This window comes from Vipera berus, assembly GCF_964194415.1.
Source record: "Vipera berus genome assembly, chromosome: 8".
NCBI lineage: Eukaryota > Metazoa > Chordata > Lepidosauria > Squamata > Viperidae > Vipera > Vipera berus.
In genome coordinates this window covers 17,247,137-17,267,066 of record NC_138211.1, presented here as the reverse complement: position 1 = coordinate 17,267,066, position 19,930 = coordinate 17,247,137, and the positions used below count along the sequence as shown (strand labels likewise).

At 43.3% G+C, this 19,930-nt stretch overlaps 1 protein-coding gene across 3 annotated transcripts in view; it reads left to right on the top strand.

The window, feature by feature from the left end:
* Positions 1-13,747, top strand: part of RHOBTB2 (Rho related BTB domain containing 2) — a 36,404-nt gene extending 22,657 nt beyond the window's left edge. For 2 of the 3 annotated variants that reach the window (XM_081333876.1, XM_081333877.1), the window contains 9 exons: positions 1,788-1,989; positions 3,105-3,208; positions 4,370-4,555; positions 5,153-6,162; positions 9,100-9,218; positions 9,953-10,103; positions 10,463-10,551; positions 11,694-11,799; positions 12,436-13,747. In XM_081333876.1, coding sequence (XP_081190002.1) covers positions 1,788-1,989; positions 3,105-3,208; positions 4,370-4,555; positions 5,153-6,162; positions 9,100-9,218; positions 9,953-10,103; positions 10,463-10,551; positions 11,694-11,799; positions 12,436-12,662 — 2,194 coding nt within the window. In that variant the 3' untranslated portion in view covers positions 12,663-13,747. The remainder of the gene's footprint in view (positions 1-1,787; positions 1,990-3,104; positions 3,209-4,369; positions 4,556-5,152; positions 6,163-9,099; positions 9,219-9,952; positions 10,104-10,462; positions 10,552-11,693; positions 11,800-12,435) is intronic. The other variant, XM_081333878.1, reaches the window with a different exon arrangement.
* Positions 13,748-19,930: the final 6,183 nt, after the last annotated feature.

The following is a 19,930-nucleotide window of genomic DNA, read 5'->3' as shown; positions in this document are numbered from 1 at the left end:
AGGCAGCCGTAAGATCTTTAGCGCTTGCTGAAATGGTTGTGATAAGGATTATAGAAGATTATAGAAGAGCAACACAGATGATAAGGGGTCTGGAGGCTAAAGCATAACATCAATGGTTGTGGGAACTAGGTACGTCTAGACCAGGGGGGTCTTCAAACGTGGCCCTTTTGTGACTTGTGGACTTCAACTCCCAGAATTCCTCAGCCAGGCACATGTGCTGAGGAATTCTGGGAGTTGAAGTCCACAAGTCACAAAAGGGCCAAGTTGAAGAGAAGGGCTGGGGTGACGTGATAGTAGTCTTCCAATATTTGAGGGGCTGTCATAGAGTAGTGGGTGTTGACTTATTCTCCAAAGTACCTGAGAGCAGGACAAGAAGCAACAGATGGAAGTTTATCAACTGAGGACAATCAGTGGAACAGTTCATCTTCAGGAGTTGTAGGTACCCCATTACGGAAGGTTTTTAAGAAGAGATTGGACAGTCAATTGTCCAGAAATAGGGTTTCCTGGTTGAGCAGGGTGTTGGACTAGAAGACCTCTAATATCCCTTCCAACTTCATTATTCTGTACTCTATTCTATTTGTCACCTTGAATGATGTAAAAGCTCACATGGAACAGAGAAGTACGGAGAAGTGGGAAACTTGGCAGCAATCTTTGCCTGAAGACTTTGAGTTAAGTTAGCTTCCTTCCCAAACGCCTGCGATTAGATTAGATAACAGGCAGCTGAGTTGCTTGTATCACCTGATCCAAATCCCAGTATAGAAGATAAGAGGACACAAACTTCTGTCAATTTCACTTGGGGGCAAATGTTCAAGCACTCTGAATCCACCACCCTTTCCTCCAGCAGCCTCTTTCTTAACTGTGCATGAGTTTTCCCATTCAGAGGTCTGTGGTGACATGCTTATGATAAACTTTTCTATCTAGGAAAACAAGTTGTTTTTTTGGTTGTTGTTTTTTAAAACAACAACAACAACAAATAGGGAGCCAGGCCTTTGATTTATTCTGAGTCAGCAGCAAATGCTGTAAATTCCATTATCCCAAAGTATCAGTGGTTCCGTTTTGCTAAATAAGCAGCCTGAAGCCTGCATTAGGCCTCTTCTTTAATTATTAAGTCCCAGAGGCTGCTGGTACAATGCATTTGGATGTGTGTATGTGAGAAGAGAGGGAGAAAGGGTGGGGTGGATTGGGGGGATGTGGGCAGAGCAATTGTTCAGGCTGTGAGCGCTCAGGTCGTTTTCTTGCCCAATATTGGATGGAGGACAGGTTTGGTGGAGGTGAGATTGGGACGAGAGTCTTACGTGAGCAGTGTAGAAAACAAAAAGAAGGGAGGAGATTGGAACCAAATTGCCAGGATATATGTATCTTATCAGAAGCTGCAATGAGACATGCTCTGAAACACTTATTAATTTTTAAAGGGACAATGGCTGGAATGCATGCTGGGTAGGGGTGAGGCACAGGCCACATTCCCAAGCCCCTGCAAGGCTCTTCTATGTTCTTTTCTGAGATCTGGTGAAGATTATCTCAGTCTGGAGGAGAACAACCAGCCAAGTCGTCTGCAACTTGGGTGGCCTACACATGCCTGTGTTTATGTGTGTGGTCATTTGCAAAGGCCAAATCTGAGAGTCACCGCATAGCCCCGGCAGCAGATCCCATTGAAGTAGGATTGCTATTATTGATTGCTTCCATTGTGGTGTGGCCTGCTTGTGGAAGATGTTCTGGAGCACCCACGGGGGAAAAAATACCTGTCTGATGCGCTTTTTCTCTGGTCTTTTCCATCTCTCTTGATATAGGTCCCAATTAATGGATTCTGACATGGATTATGAAAGGCCAAACGTAGAAACCATCAAGTGTGTTGTGGTTGGGGACAACGCAGTGGGCAAGACTCGGCTTATTTGTGCCCGCGCATGTAATGCCACACTGACTCAGTATCAGCTCCTCGCTACTCATGTGCCCACCGTCTGGGCTATTGATCAGTACCGCGTTTGCCAGGAGGTGAGTGGCATTTTCATTGATGGGTATATTAAGAGTGGCATTTTCATTGATGGATATATTAAGGGGAGAAGTGATAGGGTAAAAAACCCCAAACACTTCCTTTGGGACTCTTAAAAGTGCTGTGGGTCACCTGTTTTTTAAGTTGCCTTTGGCTTATACAACTCCCTGAAACTCTACATTAAACTTCATTGTCATGACAAACTCTTTAAAAAAAATGAAGGCACTATTGTGTGTGTGTGTAAAACAATAAAAGAGTGGTGCATAGAGTTTTGGAAAATAAACTGCACCCTTGGGGAAAAAAGAGAACCTTTTCTACACTATTCAACAAATCTGGACCACTCTCTACTACTAGGGTGTCTTTATTCTCCATACTGCAGTTTTGGGATGTTCCTCATCAAAACAAAAAAACTTTTGTAAAAGGTCTCCTTTATTCTCCATCATCTCAAGCTTTAAAGAGGGTCTGTTCATGGTCTAAAACTACAACTATGCATCATCATCTAGTAATAAATACTGATGTGCTTTAATGATTTTTCCAGAGTTGTTCTGATTTGGTTCTGGTGAAAACGCTTGCATTTATTTTTCCTTAATCAAATATTTCTGGATCTCAAGCATCCAATTAGTTTTGGTCTTGGATCAAAATTTCCAGGAGGAAAAAAAATGGAGATGTTTCTTAATTTATTTTGCTGATTCGTAGGCTGAAAAACTGAGAGGAAATTATTTGTTACATATATCTTTTGTAAGGATGCTCAAGGTGGCATACACAGGGGTCCCTATTCTTTTCCCCCACAACCACAATCTGGCAAAGTTGGGCTGAAACAGAGACCTAAAGAGCCCCAAAGAGCTTGTATGGGCAAGGGGGAGTAGAACCTGGGTCTGTCCAATCCATCATCCTCAAAGTCATCCAGAGAGACTTGAACCTTACTCTTCCTATTCTCAGCCATCACCTCCATCACTGCACCAGTTTGACTCTTGGATTGAATGAGTGTTTCTGGGACTCAAAGGGGATTAGAATTTGGGTCTCCACATTCCTAGTCTAGGACCTTCAGCACCACACTCCACTGCCTCACTAATCATCCCTTTGGTCTGAAGATAATCTTTTCTTTTCTTTTTCCCAGGTACTGGAACGTTCCCGTGATGTTGTAGATGATGTTAGTGTTTCCTTACGGCTTTGGGATACCTTTGGGGACCATCACAAAGACAGGCGTTTCGCTTATGGAAGGTAGGCCCTGAAAACAGGCATAGAACCTCTGTAGAACTCTTAAGACAGACTTCTTCATGCCGCAGAGAAGTTCACTGTGAAATTCCAGAGTTGCAAGAAATAGCGATGGCCAATATCTAGGAATTCTGGAAAATGAGGTCCACCTGTCTGGAAGATACAGGTGGAGAAAATGGTCTTACTCTGCCCACTGATCCTCTCTCTAAATACATCTCTTGAGATTTCAAAGGGCATTTTGCTGGTTATTATACTAATTCTAATAGTATCGTTAAGACAGAGAAAATAAGGAGACCATCTATGGAAAGCATTCTGGGTTGGTTCCAGGACGCTGGTCAAATGTGCACCCCTTACTACATGTATTGTGAGGAGGGGGTTCATAGGCCATCATTCAAGGCAAATTCTTTTTTTAAAAAAATGCTTTATTGATTTTTAACATGCACCTTAATATTTGGTAAACATCGTGTTGTCTGGGTTAGTTTTGAAAAAATAGTAACAATTAATTTCTATAATTCTATAGTACATATAATGACTTGATTTCCTCTTCTTCCAATAATATTCTCTTTAGCCAACCTTAAATTAATACAGTTTTTATTTAAATAGATGACAATTAAATATAAACATTTTTCTCATGTTTCTGCAAATAATAACCATGGAAAACCAGACATCTGCAGAAAGAATATACCAAGAAAAAGCAAATACTTTCCAGAAGGAGATCTATGCTATGTTGTAACTAAACCAAACAGCAGTAATCATAAACCACGAGGAAATTAAACATAACCTTAAAAACATAAATGAACACATGTCCAATTTAACTTTACAACATAAAAATTCTCAGAAAAAGAAAGAGTGAGCAGAGAAAACAGACAACTGATTATAAGACAGAGGAGAGAGATTTCAAGGTGGAATTTAATAATACTAGAAAATATGACTTAACCTGGGTGAAAAATTTTTTACAGGGAACTCTGGACATGGAAAAGACAAACTACACTTGTAAGATTACAAAATAAGTTTGAGGTCAAGGAAAAAGATTTGGTAAAATGGATTTTGCCAGGAGAATGACGAGACCTTGAAAGACAAAAAATAATAAAATCAAAACTTATTCAAGGCAAATTCTTACACACCTAAGTCCTTGATCACTGATTCTTGCTCTCTTTCTTCCCACAGGTCCGATGTCGTAGTGTTATGTTTTTCCATTGCTAATCCAAACTCCCTCCACCATGTGAAGACCATGTGGTACCCCGAGATTAAGCATTTCTGTCCCAGAGCACCGGTCATCTTGGTGGGCTGCCAGCTTGACCTTCGCTATGCTGACCTAGAAGCAGTGAATAGAGCCAGGCGACCTTTAGCCAGGTAAGATAATTTCGTCTAGTTTCCTTGGTGGGAGAAACTGAACAGGAAGTCCACGGGTTGAAATTATGACAAAGCTACTTGCTTATGTTCTATTTCTGAAGTTATGACAGTTGCGCTCCCTCCCCATGGTCATGTGATCACGTTTTGGACTCTTGGTGACAGACTCACCCTTATGGCCCTTGGCAACGTCCCGTCCGTGGTTACATGACCAGAATGCTGGGGTTGGAGGAGAAAGTGAGAAAAAGCTGAAGGGTCAAGGTTTTCAAGGTAGAATGTAATTCTTTCAAGGTAGAATGTAATTCTCAGCGAAGCTGGCTGAGGAATTCTGGGAGTTGAAGTACACAAGTCTTAAAGTTGCCATGGTTGAGGACCCCTACTTTAGACTTTCTGTAGAAAATCTCATTCTTAGTGTTACTGACTACCTAATAGTAGTCTGAACTGTATTTTTAGCCTGCACACCCCAATAGTGGTATATTTTTTTGGGATGAATGGTTGTTTTTCCAATTAGATAACCACCCCTTTTCCACACACACCCTGTAATTTTGAGTTTTGGTTGCTCAGCTAACATCAGACCTGTTGCTATTTTCTTTATTCCAGGCCAATCAAACCAAATGAAATTCTGCCTCCAGAGAAAGGACGAGAGGTGGCCAAAGAGCTGGGCATCCCTTACTACGAGACCAGTGTGGTAGCCCAATTTGGCATCAAGGATGTCTTCGACAATGCCATCCGAGCTGCCCTTATCTCCCGCCGGCATCTCCAGTTCTGGAAGTCCCACCTCCGTAACGTTCAGAGACCTTTGCTCCAGGCCCCTTTTTTGCCTCCCAAGCCTCCGCCCCCCATCATTGTTGTGCCCGACCCTCCTTCCAACAATGAAGAGCGTCCAGCCCACTTGCTGGAGGACCCTTTGTGTGCAGATGTTATCCTGGTGCTGCAAGAGAGAATCAAAATCTACGCGCACAAGATCTACCTCTCTACTGCCTCCTCTAAGTTCTATGACTTGTTCCTGATGGATCTGAATGAGGAGGACCAAGAGGAGATGGCAGGAAGTGGCATCAGGATGGGTGTTGTGGAGCGAGCAGCTCCTCAGGAACGGCACCATCACGGGCGGGAATTCCTCCTGAGGGCTGCTAGCTTTGACATCTGTGAGAGTATAGAAGAAGCTGGTTCCAGCCAGCAAAAACCGTGCCTTAGAGCCTCCACCAGTGATGGGATTTTGCGGGGCAAGAACTACGGGGAACGAGGGCTAAAGAGGGGGAGGATCCTCTCCTCTTGGAGCCGTGCCTTTGTCAGCATCCAGGAGGAGATGGCAGATGACCCCATGACCTACAAGCCCCGGCTAATGGTGGTAGTGAAGATGGATCCCTCCATCCAGCTGGGACCATTCAGGGCCGTGCTAAAATACCTTTACACCGGGGAGCTGGATGAGAACGAGAGAGATCTCATGCATATTGCTCACATTGCTGAACTGCTTGAAGTCTTCGACCTCAGGATGATGGTGGCTAACATCCTCAATAACGAGGCATTCATGAACCAGGAGATCACCAAAGCCTTCCACGTCAGGAGAACCAATCGGGTGAAAGAATGTCTGGCCAAGGGGACTTTCTCTGGTAGGTTCAAAAGCGGTGCTCTAAAACCAGGAGCCTAATTGTACTGAGACATAGTTTTGAGCTCCCAGCGGGACAACCTACTGACAAATGAAGGCAAATATATGTGTCCCAGGATAATGTTGGAAGATCCAATTTGAGTCACCAGGTCCAAAAGTTTATTCTTCCAAGCTTTCAGGCTTGTACTGGGGAATATCCTCAGGGAATCTCTCTCTCTCTCTCTCTCTCTCTCTCTCTCTCTCTCTCTCTCTCTCTCTCTCTCTCTCTCTCTCTCTCTCTCTCTCTCTCTCTCTCTCTCTCTCTCTCTCTCTCTCTCTCCCCTCCCTCTCCCTCTCCCTCCAGGATGTGTGCACTGGGCTGTTCTTTACATTGTATTTATAAGGTGTCTGCTTGTGTGTGGCTTTTAGTTGTTAATAGCTGGCCATCAACTCCCTACTTAAGTCATTAGTTGTTTCCTTGTGCTGCCACTCCCTAGGCATCTAAGTTTCCTGAGGATGGGCGCCAGCATGAGCCCAAAAGCTTGAAAGAATAAACCTTTGGTCCCGGTGACTGACTCAGATCAGATCCCACTATCTACTGATCATTGATGTCAGGGGACTCCAGACTTATTCTGGGCATGAATGTTGTACAGAAGGTGTCTTACAACTGTCTATTGAGATAACAGTTCAAGTGAGGTCAAATCAGTTAACAGAAATTTTGGATTCTGTTGTCTCGTGTACGTGCATGCATTGGTGATTGGTGCTCTCCCCACAAAAAATGAACTTGGCTGCTTGTGGGGAACCACAACTGCCAAATCTGCCTTTTCTGTGTGCCAACATTCTGCATGTTCTTTTGTGAAAACGTATCCCGCATTTAAAGCATCTTACTTGCTAGGGAAACAATTACTGTAAAGTCTTCCGCTTTGCATTTCTGGTGTCAAGCACAAAAGACCAGGTCCATACATGAAGGTTCAGTTAAACTGGTTTATTGCTAAAAGCCCAGGCTCTGGAATCTTCTCAACTAAGGTTTGGCACCTGCTTAGAGTTAGATAAGGGTCAATGGCACTCAAAAGGAGTTGGACTTCATTCTCTTGTGAATAGGTAGAAATTCTAGGCTGATTCCCCCTTTTCACCCCACCCACCCCCAGTTCTGCCATTCCATTCTTTTACATCTGGTTCACATAGACACAGAAGCACTGGCTCCAATGTGAGGTTGAAATCTTACCCAGTCTTCAAGCAGGAGAGTTTGGATAAGGTTTACCACCTCAATCGGTACATGTGTATGCAGTGGCCCTTCTACCGCCTCAGAAGGAATACAGTACACTGCTGTCACACCAGAGGACCAGCTGCTTCCCTGCCCCAGGCATCTCTGCAGGTGCTGGTTTAACAGCAGTATTAAAGGGGCACCTGGAGTTCATAAAATTATTTGGCAGCATGCAGTGTCCTGCTATTTTTATTCTGTGTATCCAGCTGTTGCCAAATATGATCGTCCTGATTGTTGTTCCTGTTCTGTTGTGGGTGGAACAAACATAAAACCGATTAGCAATAGCCTTTGGGTTATGCCATTAGGGTTAGGGTTTCTCAGCTTTGCAATTTTGAGATATGTGGATTTCAATCCCCAGAATTCCTCAGCCAGCAAGTTGAAGCCTTACGTAGCTTAAAATTGGCAAGGTTGACAAATACTATTTTGGGGTAAACATCTGTGGAGCTTCCCATTCATCCAGGTCATGGTGTCCCAAAGGTGCTTTTATTTTAAAGGCAACTGGACTTTTTTTTCCTTTAAGATGTTTTATTTCTCATTCAAGAAGCTTCTTCAGTTCTAACTAGCTAGTTGGTAGATCGGTGGACCGGTACCAGGCTGTGGCATGCCAGCAACCAGTCTGCACAAACAAGCAAAGCCCCATCTGCAGGATGCAGGCAGCACACAAAACCACACACACACATACACACACACACCAGTCCATGGAAAAACCTCTCCACTTAACCAGTCCCTGGTGCCCAAAAGGTTGGGCACTTCTGCGGTAGATGGTAACCAGTTGGTTAGATCTGAAGAAGCTTCTTGAACGAGAAGCAAAAGGGGGAAAAAGTTGTCTTTAAGTCTCAGAAAGATCGATTGTCTTTAAAATAAAAGCACTTTGGGGATACTTTAAGGCAGGGGTTTTCAAAACTTTAAGTCTTGTGGACTTCAACTTCCAGAATTCCCCAGCCAGCCCTGGCTGGCTGAGGAATTCCAGGAGTTGAAATCCAGAAGTCTTAATGTGCCAAGTTTGAAGACCCCCTGCTTTAGGGTAAGAATGTAAGACATTAGCGGTGTCCTGTTGAAAAGAATCCCTGGATCTTCTGGTTCCACAGCCTGTTCTCACAGTGGCCACCCAACTGGACAAGGAAGCTCATTGGTTCCCCAGCAGATGACTTTGAAAGAAAACTACATAGCCATCAAGGCTAATAGCCATTGATCCTTATGATTTCCATGGTTGTAAAATGAAGCAAAACTCACTCAACACTTGTTTTGCTTAGCGGTGGAAATGTTGCTCAACCGTGGTCATAAGTCAAAGACTTAGTTTTGGCTTGAGTGTCAGGTTGCCTGTCTTGGTGTAAAATAATGAAGTGGGTGTACCACAGTCTGACTGGGCTGCATGACATTCTAAATCATAAGAGTTGATAGAGGGAGCACAAATCTAGTTTAAATTGTAGCATAACGCTATCACCACAGTGTGTTTGTCTTAATGGCTTGGTTGGTTTACTCAGCCTAAACTTCCAAGGCTGGCAAATTGCAGCCTGCAGAAATTTCGACTAGTCGTATTTGGAGGGACAAATCTTAACTCTGCCATATCATTAAGCCAGGCTTGGTAAGGGTTGTTTTTTTTTGACATAGGCATAATTGGTACCTCAGTTTCCAATGTGACAGGGATGCGTAACTGTTACTTAACAAATGTGCTTAGCATGTTCTCCTCTTTCGCAGATGTCACTTTTATACTGGATGATGGTGCTGTCAGTGCTCACAAACCCTTGCTGATCTCCAGTTGCGACTGGATGGCCGCCATGTTTGGGGGTCCTTTCGTCGAGAGCTCAACTCAGGAGGTGAGGCAACCTTGAGCATGGGCTGAGAAATTTATTTATTTATCTACCTACCTACGTGTCTGTCTGTCTGTCTATCATCTATCTATCATTTATCTATTATCTCACCTTTATTACTTCATAAATAACTCAAGATGGCAAACATACAGTACATAATCTCCTCCTCCTCCACCACCTTTTTTTCTCCCACAACCATTACTACTCTGTGAGGTGAGTTGGGCTAAGAATCACTGGCCCAAAGTCAGCCAGCCAGCTTTCATGGCAAAAGCAGGACTAGAACTCACAGTCACCTGGTGATTGGCTCAAAGTCACCCAGCTGGCTCGCATGCCTAAGGCAGGTCTAGAACTCACAGTCTCTTTGTTGTTGGTCCAAAGTCACTCAGCTGAATTTCATGCCTAATGTGAGACTTGAACTCACAGTCTCCTGGTTTCTACCCACCTGATTCTGTCTCTTTTTTTGGTTGTTGTTTAATGTAATTTCATGTAGTTACATCTCTGTGTGTGTCCCTGAGTGAACTTTTGTACACAGCCATGTTCACTCGTTTCAACAAACGTTAGCTCCGGTGTTTTCTGTGCAAAATGGCACCGAGTGTTTGGAATGCTGCTTTGAAAGAGCGCACCAGCTGGAGAAGGGTATAAAATGGGCTCAGTATGGCTGAAGAAAATGTGGAGATTTTATTTTATTTTGCATCTGAAAATGGTACAAATTTAACCCCTGGGTATCTTCATCATTGCAGGTAGGGCTACCGTACACCAGTAAGAGTTGCATGCGAGCAGTGCTTGAGTACCTGTATACTGGCCAGTTTTATTCTTCTCCAGACCTTGACTACATGAAACTCATCATCTTGGCCAACCGCTTGTGTCTGCCACACCTGGTTGCACTCACAGGTAATCGGTTGCACTTTTTTCCTTCCCCATTTATAAACGATGGATCATGTCAAATGCCAAACATGGGAAATAAACAAATGCCAAATATAGGAAATAAGCATGGTATTTTGTTTTTGATTGTCCATTTTGGACACGCTCTATGTGTGTAAAGCTTATATTTGCCTTTTTATTGATCTCAGCTTTCAGGGAATGGGACTGTTTTTAAAAATGCAATAGATGATACCAATTCCCGGTTTATTAATTTTAGCCCACCGATAATTCAATTGGTTTCTTATTGGCAAGACAGAAATCTAAATCTTTTCTTTGGGAGCCAGGTAATGAACCAACTGATCGTGTTTGATATTTTTATTCTTTTGCAGAACAGTTCACTGTGTCTGGTTTGATGGAAGCAACACAGATGCTAGTGGATATAGACGGTGATGTCCTTGTGTTCCTGGAGCTGGCTCAGGTACAAACAACTTACTTAGAATCAATCCAAAATTCTCCTTGTTTTGGAATATTGATATATAGGAATAGGAATGTAGGAATATTCTTTATTGGCCAATGTGATTGAACACAAAAGGAATTTGTCTCTGATGCATAAGCTCTCAATGTTCATACAAACAAGTCATAACATCATAAATCATAACAATAATAAATCATAGGATACAAACAACAAGTGATAATAAGATCCCAATAGGAGAAGGTAGTAGGAGAGATGAGAAGAAGAGAGGAAGATTAAAAGGATAATCGCCATATAGCCCTACTACATGGGTGAATATCTTTAGGCATAAGACATTGCTGTGGGAATTAGGTGTTCAGCAGAGTGATGACATTGGGGGAAAACAGTCTTTGTGTCTAGTTGTTTTGGCATTATTTTGATGTCCTTGTTTTGGAATATTATTAGGCCATAATCTGATGCTTGTCTGATGATATGTTCTGTGAAGCTCGATGCTTCTGCGTTGACCTGGATGAGATCCTCCTTTTAATGTATTTATATCCCGCCTTTATTATTTTTAAAAATAGTTCAAGGCGGCGAGCATATCCAACACATGCAACACACCACCTTCCTCCTATTTTCCCAACAGCAACAACCCTGAGAGATGAATTGGGCTGAGAGAGGGTGACTGGCCCAAAGTCACCCAGCTAGTTTTCAGGAATAAGGCAGGACTAGAACTCCCAGTGTTTTGCTTTCTAGCCTTCTGGGGTGGGCAACTGTGGCACTTTTATGATCTGTGGACTTCATCTCCCAGAATTCCTAAGCCAATATGGCTCACAGGTCATAAAAGTTGCCATGCTTGTCTACCCCTGCACTAAACTGAACTGACTCTCTCTTCCTTTTCAAAGGAAGAGTTGACTCAAAAGGTCTACAGAACAAGTCTAAACACATGCCAGTTGCTAAGGGTCTGAATTTTGCCCATGTGACCATGACGATGACGCAGTGGTCATTAAGTGTAAAAAAAAAGGCTCATAAGTCACTTTTTAAATGCCATTGTAACGTCAAACAGTCACGAAATGTATGTTTGTAAGTCGAGGACAACCTGTATGCCTTTTCTGGTTAAATGCAAATAAAATTGTGACTCATGGCAGCCTGTCTTTTCTCTTCCCCAGTTCCATGGTGCCTACCAGCTTGCCGATTGGTGCCTCCACCATATCTGCACCAACTACAACAATATATGTCGCAAGTTTCCTCGGGAAATGAAAGCAATGTCGGCAGGTAGGTGTGAGTTTACGAATGATGGGACTGCTTTCCTTTCGGGCTCAGGAGTCGTGTGGATCAAAAAAAGACGATCCTATCATTTGTGCAAGTTTTTTTGTAGCAGAGGAGGGCCATTCTTGTCATCTCTGCATGCTGTCGGTCCATCTGATGTTTATCCCTTTTACAGTCTCAGAGGAAGACAAATAATCTGAACACGGACAGTCAGAGAAGTTAGGGTTGCTTCTCAGCTTCCTGTCAATTAGGGAACAGGATTCATCCGTTCTCGATTCTCCAAACTGCTCCCAGTTTTTGCTTCTAACAATTTAACATCTCCAAAAGTGAAATGCAGCTCTTAGAACTAAACTGGCTATGCCGATTTAAGTTTTCTTCCTACGATTGCCTCTTGCAAATTATACAGGGCTTGCTTGTAGCCTGCAAAAACATGTAGGGTGGGCATGAAAACATGCATGGAACATGCCACCACATTGCTGTTTTTATTTTACTTTGCAAACTGCCGTGGGAAGGTCCTTTTTATATTGCACCGGATGTTTAAAAGAAGTTACATTTGTATGAGTTATTTCAGAAATAAGAAAGATCCGAATTCTAGCATGGGGCCTGAAAGCTCTTCATTTCTCTTTGAACTTTTCTCTGCAGAAAATCAGGACTACTTTGAGAAGCATCGTTGGCCCCCAGTTTGGTACCTGAAGGAAGAGGATCATTTCCAGAGAGCCAGGAAAGAGCGCGAGAAGGAAGACTACCTCCATCAGAAACGGCAGCCAAAGAGACGGTGGCTCTTCTGGAATGCCTCTTCCCCTTCCTCATCTGCAGCCACAGCATCATCTTCCTCTTCTTCCTCCTCCTCTTCCTCTGCTGTGGTTTGAAGGTTGCACTGCCTACGCTTCGGTGGCTCTTAGAAGGAATGAGCCTGCTGGTGCCCGGCGTTCCAAAGCCGTGGTGAGATACCACTGGCTCAGGCCCTCGGAGGAGAAAATCAGCATGAATATCCCTGAGAGGCTGATGAGAAAAAGCTGAAGGAGAGCAGCTCAGGAGCCAGAATATCCAACAACGCATCCAGAGCTCCCTATGGTCTCCATCTCTGCCTCGGCTAGTCTAGAGGCACAGCAGATGGAGAGACCACCACCAATGGATGAAATGGAAATGCAGTCCTGTTTCTTTCCAAGAGGCTTACTCATCTAGCGGGACTGACCTTTTTTTTGCGGAAATGCTGGAGGAGGGTGTGTTTGTTTCATTGGGGAAAACAATTACTCCAAGAAAGACGGAGCCATTCTGTATTATTTTTTTTTCTTCTTTTCCCCTTTGCAAAAAAAAGTTTAGTTTTTTTTAAAAAAAGTATTAACGCACCTCACATCGACCGTTCTCTGCACCGTAACATTTCAAGCTGCTGCAGATGCTGCGTGTCCCAGGACTTTTGTTTTGCTTTCTGAGTTCCTTCCCCCTGGCAAGAGGGCCACTTTATTTTGGTTGCACTTAACTACTACCCAGGCACTTATCTCTAGATGTTTTGCTTTGAGCAAGGCATGTATCCTGCCAGCCAACGGCTGTGGTTTCTCTTCTCCTGAAAAGTGGATACCCCTGTGAAAGGAGATGCTGGCCTAGAGAAGCACAGATCCTCTATTGGGGTTCAAGGGCAAGAGGGGGGGGAAAATGACCGTACAATAGAAAAACCAGCTTGGCGAGGCTGGAAAGTTATTCCCACCCATTTTTGTTTCTTAATTTTGTCAGTAGTTTGCAACGCAATCTACAAGACTGACCAGATTAGGAGAAAAATGGGAGGAAGACAACAATGCCGCCTGATTTTGGCCATAACGCTTGAGGATGCATTGTGTATGAAAGAGTATAACCCCCACCCCCCACCCGACCCAGCAGTTAATGTGCTGTTTTAATAAAAAATGAAACACCAACCAATACACATCTCTTGGATTTTAGTGTGGAAGGTTCTGTTGTAATAAATGGTATTTTAAAGAAAGAGTTGTGAACTTTTTCTGTGGCTTGGAAGTGGAAAGAAAGAAGAGAGGGTGATAACCCAGAGCAGCCTTACTGCCCGATACTGAACCTTCTCATTGTGGCAGATGAGAGTTCTGAATAGTAACGATAGCATTTGAGCTTATATACTGCCCCATAGCACTTTACAGCACTTCTCAGTTTATAACATCAGCAGATTGTCCCCAACAATCTGGGTCTTCATTTTAGCAACCTTGGAAGGATGTAAGTCTGAGTCAACCTTGAGCCAGTCAGGATCGAACTGCTGGCAGTGAACAGAGTCAGCCTGCAATACTGCATTCTAACCACTGCATCACCAAGGCTCCTCTTCTAACTGTGCTTCAAATAATTAAAGCTTTAGTGTTGTGAGCTTTACCTACAATAGGTGTGTCTAAAACAGAAGTCAGAAAGACATGTTCTAGCACCCCAAGTATTGCCTCAGAAGACAAAAAAAAAAGATAACACAATGTGTTTGATCTCATTAGGATCAAACTTGAGAATCTGGGCAGAGTTTGCCTGTAATATTGCACTTTAACCACCAGGGCTTTAGGCTCCACCAGCCTAGCTCCAAATTCTAGCTATTGCAGTTATCAAAAGTTAGCAATAGCCTCAAACAGGCTTTGTGAGTCACTTGTATTGCAACTTGAATTTCTTTGAGGCCCCTCTGGCGACTCAAGAATAAACACTGATATTGGCATTTTTTTAAAAAAAAACCCGTACTAATAATTTTATTTACCTGCACTTAACAGAAGTAAGTTTAAAAATGTGCAGCCCTACTTGATGTTCGGGTATCTTGCAGCAGGATACAGAATGTTCTAGGTTCTTCCTCCAACTGCTACAAATAGTGCCACGGTTGAAGCCAGAACTTTCATTGCTAAAAATGGCAGTTGTGAGTGAGTCGCACTCAATTTTGCCACCTTTTTTTGTCACGATCGTCAACTGGAGTTAAGTGAATCAGGAGGGTGTTAAGCGAAGCTGACTTTTCCCTGCTGACTTATCGACAGCTCCCTGAGAAGGTTGCAAATGGTGATCATGTGACCCTGGGATGAGGCAACCATCACAAATGCCTGTTGCCAAGTGCCCAAATTTTGGTCACACAACTGTGGATGATGCTAAGGCAGTCTTAACTACGAGAACCAGATATGTCACTTTTTTTCCAGTGCTGCTGTAACTTTGGACAGCCACTAAGCGAACGGTTGTAACCTGAGGACGATATGTTAAGTTTATCCGATGTCCTGGCATTTTTAAATCATTGCTCTGGATTATGAAGACTTTAGGGTATGAATCCATACATGCAAGAGACAAGCTTCTTTCTCCATGCTGATAAAATGAGTGGGTTGTAACTCTTGCCAAATAAGGTGGCCATGTTATAATGCTCCAGATTCAGGTCAGAATTTAGAATTTGTGCACAGGAAACTACAAACATAAAATTCCACTTGCCACAAGATCAGGGATAATACATTTCCAACCATCCTGTCCAATTTTTGACAAGCTTGAGTTCTGAGCAGAAAGTACTAATGGTGAACAAGCAGCTCGATCCAAAGCAAAATGAATTGATTTGAAGGCTAATGAATGTCATCTATTGATGCAAGCAACAGATGAGCCGAAAGCACCTCAAGAGGTTTTTTTTTTAAAAAAATCCCTTTTCTCAAGGATAGAAAACAAGCGACAGGTTCTGATAGAGTTCACATGGTAGAAAGGACATAGATTTTTTGATAAGCCTACTCTGTGATCAGTAAGACTGGATTCATTCAACATCCCGTATCAGAATTAAGCAACCCACATAATGGTTTATCACAATGTGAGAACCAGGTCAGTTTTTGAAGCACGTCTGAACTGATAGATAACAATGCTGCAAACAGATTATACCACATTTCCTTTCGCGCAGTAGATTGGATGTCTGTGCCTAATTGTTTGGAAATTGACTGGTTTTTAGTTGACCAACTTCTTTCAAAAGAGTCAACATGCTGGAAAAGAAAGAAGCATATGAATAAGGGCTTCATACTTGCAGAGTCTACATATTGATTTAAACATTGAAACATAAGCAGTGCCCTGCTGGATCAATCCCCTGACCTATATAGTGCAGCAGTCTATTCTCACTGTGGCTTACCAACTTCAGAAGGAATCCCACTCAACTTTCAGCCAGTGGCCTTCAGTGACAGACTTTCCAATTGCTAATAGCCAGGGCTTTTTTTCTCATAGAACGCTCAGAACAGAGTTCCGGCACCTTTTTTTGGATGGAACCTTGTAGGTGTGTGTATGACATGTGTGAGTTCCGGCACCTTTTATTATTATTATTATTATTACAAAAAAAGCACTGCTAATAGTCATTCGCTCTCATGAACTGATCCAACTCTGTTTTGAAGACAACCAAGCTGATGGCCAACACCTTATCATGTAGCAAATAGCAAAGGCAAATTACAGGGGGAGGGAAGCAAATAGCAATAATACTTGGACTTATATACGGCTTCATAGTGCTTTACAGCACTCTCTTGTGTGGTTTGTGTCACTGCACGTTTTTTTTGTTCGTCAGAAAAGTTCATTTCTAACTGTACATTTCCCCTGTTCTCTGCACCTGTTGTGATAACTTATCTGGTAACCATAGTGAATCCCATATGACTAGCTATGTTATGGTTTCAGTCTGTTTACTGCGCATGTCTAGAGAAAGTTCTGAGTTGTTATCTGTATTGTTTTCTTCACTTTGCTGTTACTGACTGTTACGTTAGGATGTAGCCCAGCTAGCTCTGTATAATATATATTTAGTTTTTATATTTTTGTAAGTAAAAGGTATTTAGTAAGATTATGCGTCGTGTTTTTCTTGCCTTCCTGCAAGCATATCATGCATTCTCTGAAGCACGGTCCGTCGCCCTCTACAAAGGTGATTTTTACCTTGACATTTTGGTAGCAGAGGATGGTTTGATTTATGTTTTTGGAGATGCATGTTTCTGCGGCTGTTATCAGTTAGTTAGTGCTAGTGAGGCAGCGGTGATTAACTGCTGAAACATGTCAGGAAGGAAGCCACGGCTGAAACGGGAGGCCAGGAGCTTGTCTGTTGGGCATCTCCCTTCGACCTTAAGAACTCCGATAGCTTCGGCCACACGCCTTGGAGAAGACGCACCTGCTCCTGTCTACGATGCAAGGTCAGTCACTCCTTTTTCTACTTTTCCAAGCTCCCTGGCAGCTGCTTTTGGAAATGTTCACACTCCAGGGGCTCAAGATGAATTTCAAAGGCTTGGAGCGAAACCTAAAGTTCAGCCGAAGAAAATTCCTTCTGCTCCTTCAAGCCCCAAGCAAACTATGCGAGATAGGGCTATGCAAGGCTACTGTGAACAAATTGGGGTTTTTGAAAGGCGTTTGCAGCAGGCAAAGAAATATGTGTCAATGGTTCAGCAATATGAGAGGAATTATGAGCATGAACCGGCCATATTGCCACACCCACAAGGAGAAGCCATATTGCCTCCTTCTTCCCCAAAGCCTAAGTCACGCCCATCATTGAGTGTCATGCAAGACGATTGGGAACCGGAGGCTCCTATGTCACATGATTATGGGCTGTCCCAAAGGCCATACAGAGCCACAGTGATGCCTGAAGCAAATGTTATAGCACCATCTACTGGTGAAGCTGCATTAAGACATGAATTGGAGCTCTCACTCTCGCAATTGTCTATGGAGGAGTCTTTGCTCAGAGATACAAGATTTCTGCCGTTATCTGAGGCTCCAGCCCCTGATGGTGCTAGGATTCCTGTTACTGTTGCTTCTCCTGTTAATATTGCTTCTATGCAAGCCCCTCTACCTGGCAGAGCACAGCCATATTTAACCCACATGCAATTGCCACCGGGTTCTTATATGCGAAGGCCAGTGTCATCTGCAGATTATGCTAATGCACCAGCCCCAGCGCCAGCGCCTCCTGCTGGCCAGGGTGGAATAGCAGCTCAAAGACAGTCACAGCCAGCACCAAGACTACCGGCAGCTTCAATGCAACTGCCGCATGTCCAGGCACAGATGCCACTGGTGCCCCCTGCAGGTTATGGTCGGATTGCACAACCTGCACAGCCAGTACCTCAATTGTATATTCCTCATCAAACACCTTCCATTGTACCACTGGCTGGTGATTCAAAATTAAAGAAGTCAGGACAGAATTACAGGGCATGGGTCAGTGAGGTTGGACTTTTGTTACGCAGAGAAGGTACTCACATGATGGTGTTTAATCCTCCTGCCCAGCCATGGACTCCTGACATATGGGACTTGGATAATAGAGCATGCACAACATTATTGATGTCAATGGACATTGAATTGCAGCTCACGTTTTCACAAGATGCAACTGCCCAACAAATTTGGACTCAGTTAGAGGCATGTTATCGGCCTACATCAATTGAGTCTACATGTTTGCTTTTGTCTGAGTTCCATGGTTCCAGATTAAAACCTGGTGAACATATTGGAGCACATTTGACTAAAATGAAAGGTATTAGAAAAGAACTGGGTGAAAAAGGCTATCCTATTGATGATTTTCAAATGATCAGCATTATCATCAATTCTTTGAATCATGAGTGGAAAGATGCTATTTCCAAGATCAATCAAGTGCCTATTGCTCAACGCACAGTGGATCATGTATGCAGGATCTTAGCCGAAGAAGAGGCACTTATGCAAGCTGCGCCACATTTAAGGGAACCACCTGCATCAAGAGCTTCAGCGAGGCGTGCCTTCCGTGGAAGGACCTACGTTCCAAGAATGCCAAGATGCTACATCTGCAATTGTGTGGGACATGCCACCCGGGATTGTCCCCAACGAGTTCCAGCGCCCGTCACATACCAGCCCAGAGGAACAGATTCCAGAGGAGGCAGAGGTAGAGGCAGACAACAAAGTCGTGGTCGTGGTTCCAGGCGTGATTCACAAGCTCCACTTGTCACATTGGTTGTGACCAACGATCCACAGCCTCAACCAGAGTACGACAGACGACTTCTTTGGACTTTGGACAGTGGAGCAGCATTACATGTTACCTACAGAAAAGAGCTTTACACAGAGATGCACGAGCCTGAACCTGAACTTCGTGAACTTTACTCTTTTTCCAATCATCCTGTTCAGGTCATGGGAAAAGGAACTGTCTACATTGAAGAGCTTGATGCTCTCATTCCAAATGTTTACTATGTTCCGTCTGCCAGTAGTAATTTGCTTAGTCAGAGTCATTTGTCTAGGTTTTCTCATTTTCAGGTCCACCATCTTGAAAAAGCAAGTTATATAGTCAAAGACGGAGATATTGTTGCTGAAACCGTGTTGATTGGTGGTGTTTATTATTTAAAACCAAAGTCTAAGCAGCAAGAGCAGGCAAGTATACACGTTCCAAAAAGCACAGGCCCAGAGAGAGACGTCCCAGAGAGAGATCCTGTTGCTACTCCAAAGGTTCCTAATAATGATAAAAATACAAAAAAGACACAGGTTGCTCACAGCAAGCCTGGGGTTCCTAACAAAAATGCTAATGTTGAGAATTCACTAACAGGTAAACCTTTGCATTCCAGGTGTATCCATAAGTGGCACAGAAGATTGGGTCATGCCAGTTTCCGTGTTCTGAAGAAGATGCCAGAGTTCGCAAGAGGTTTGGATCTAAAGGGGTGTAAGGTGTTTTTGGACTGTGCTGTCTGCAAGAAAGCCAAATCCAAGGCAGCAGCAATTCCAAAACGCGCTACACGCCTGTCAACACGCATTTTTGATTTGGTACACACTGACATAGTTGGTCCTTTTGCACCAACACTTGGTGGTAAAAGATATTTCTTGACAATCGTTGATAATTATTCTAGATATGGATATGTATATCCTATGAAAGAAAAATCTGAGACCTTTCAGATCTTTAAAGACTTTGCTAGTCTTGTCTATACCCAATTCGAGGTCAACATTGCCAGAATCCAGAGTGATCGCGGTGCTGAATTCATGTCTCAGCGTTTCCAGGACTGGATGCGTGAGAATGGGATAGTACATCAGACATCCGCTCCTTATACTCCAGCTGAAAATGGGGTGGCAGAACGCAGAAATGGGGTTTTGCAAACCATGATGCGTTGCCTCCTTGAAGATGCTAACCTCAGTCTTCCATACTGGGGTGAAGCTATCAAATATGCTAACCATATCATCAACCGTACTTGGAGTAGTGTGATAAATCAGA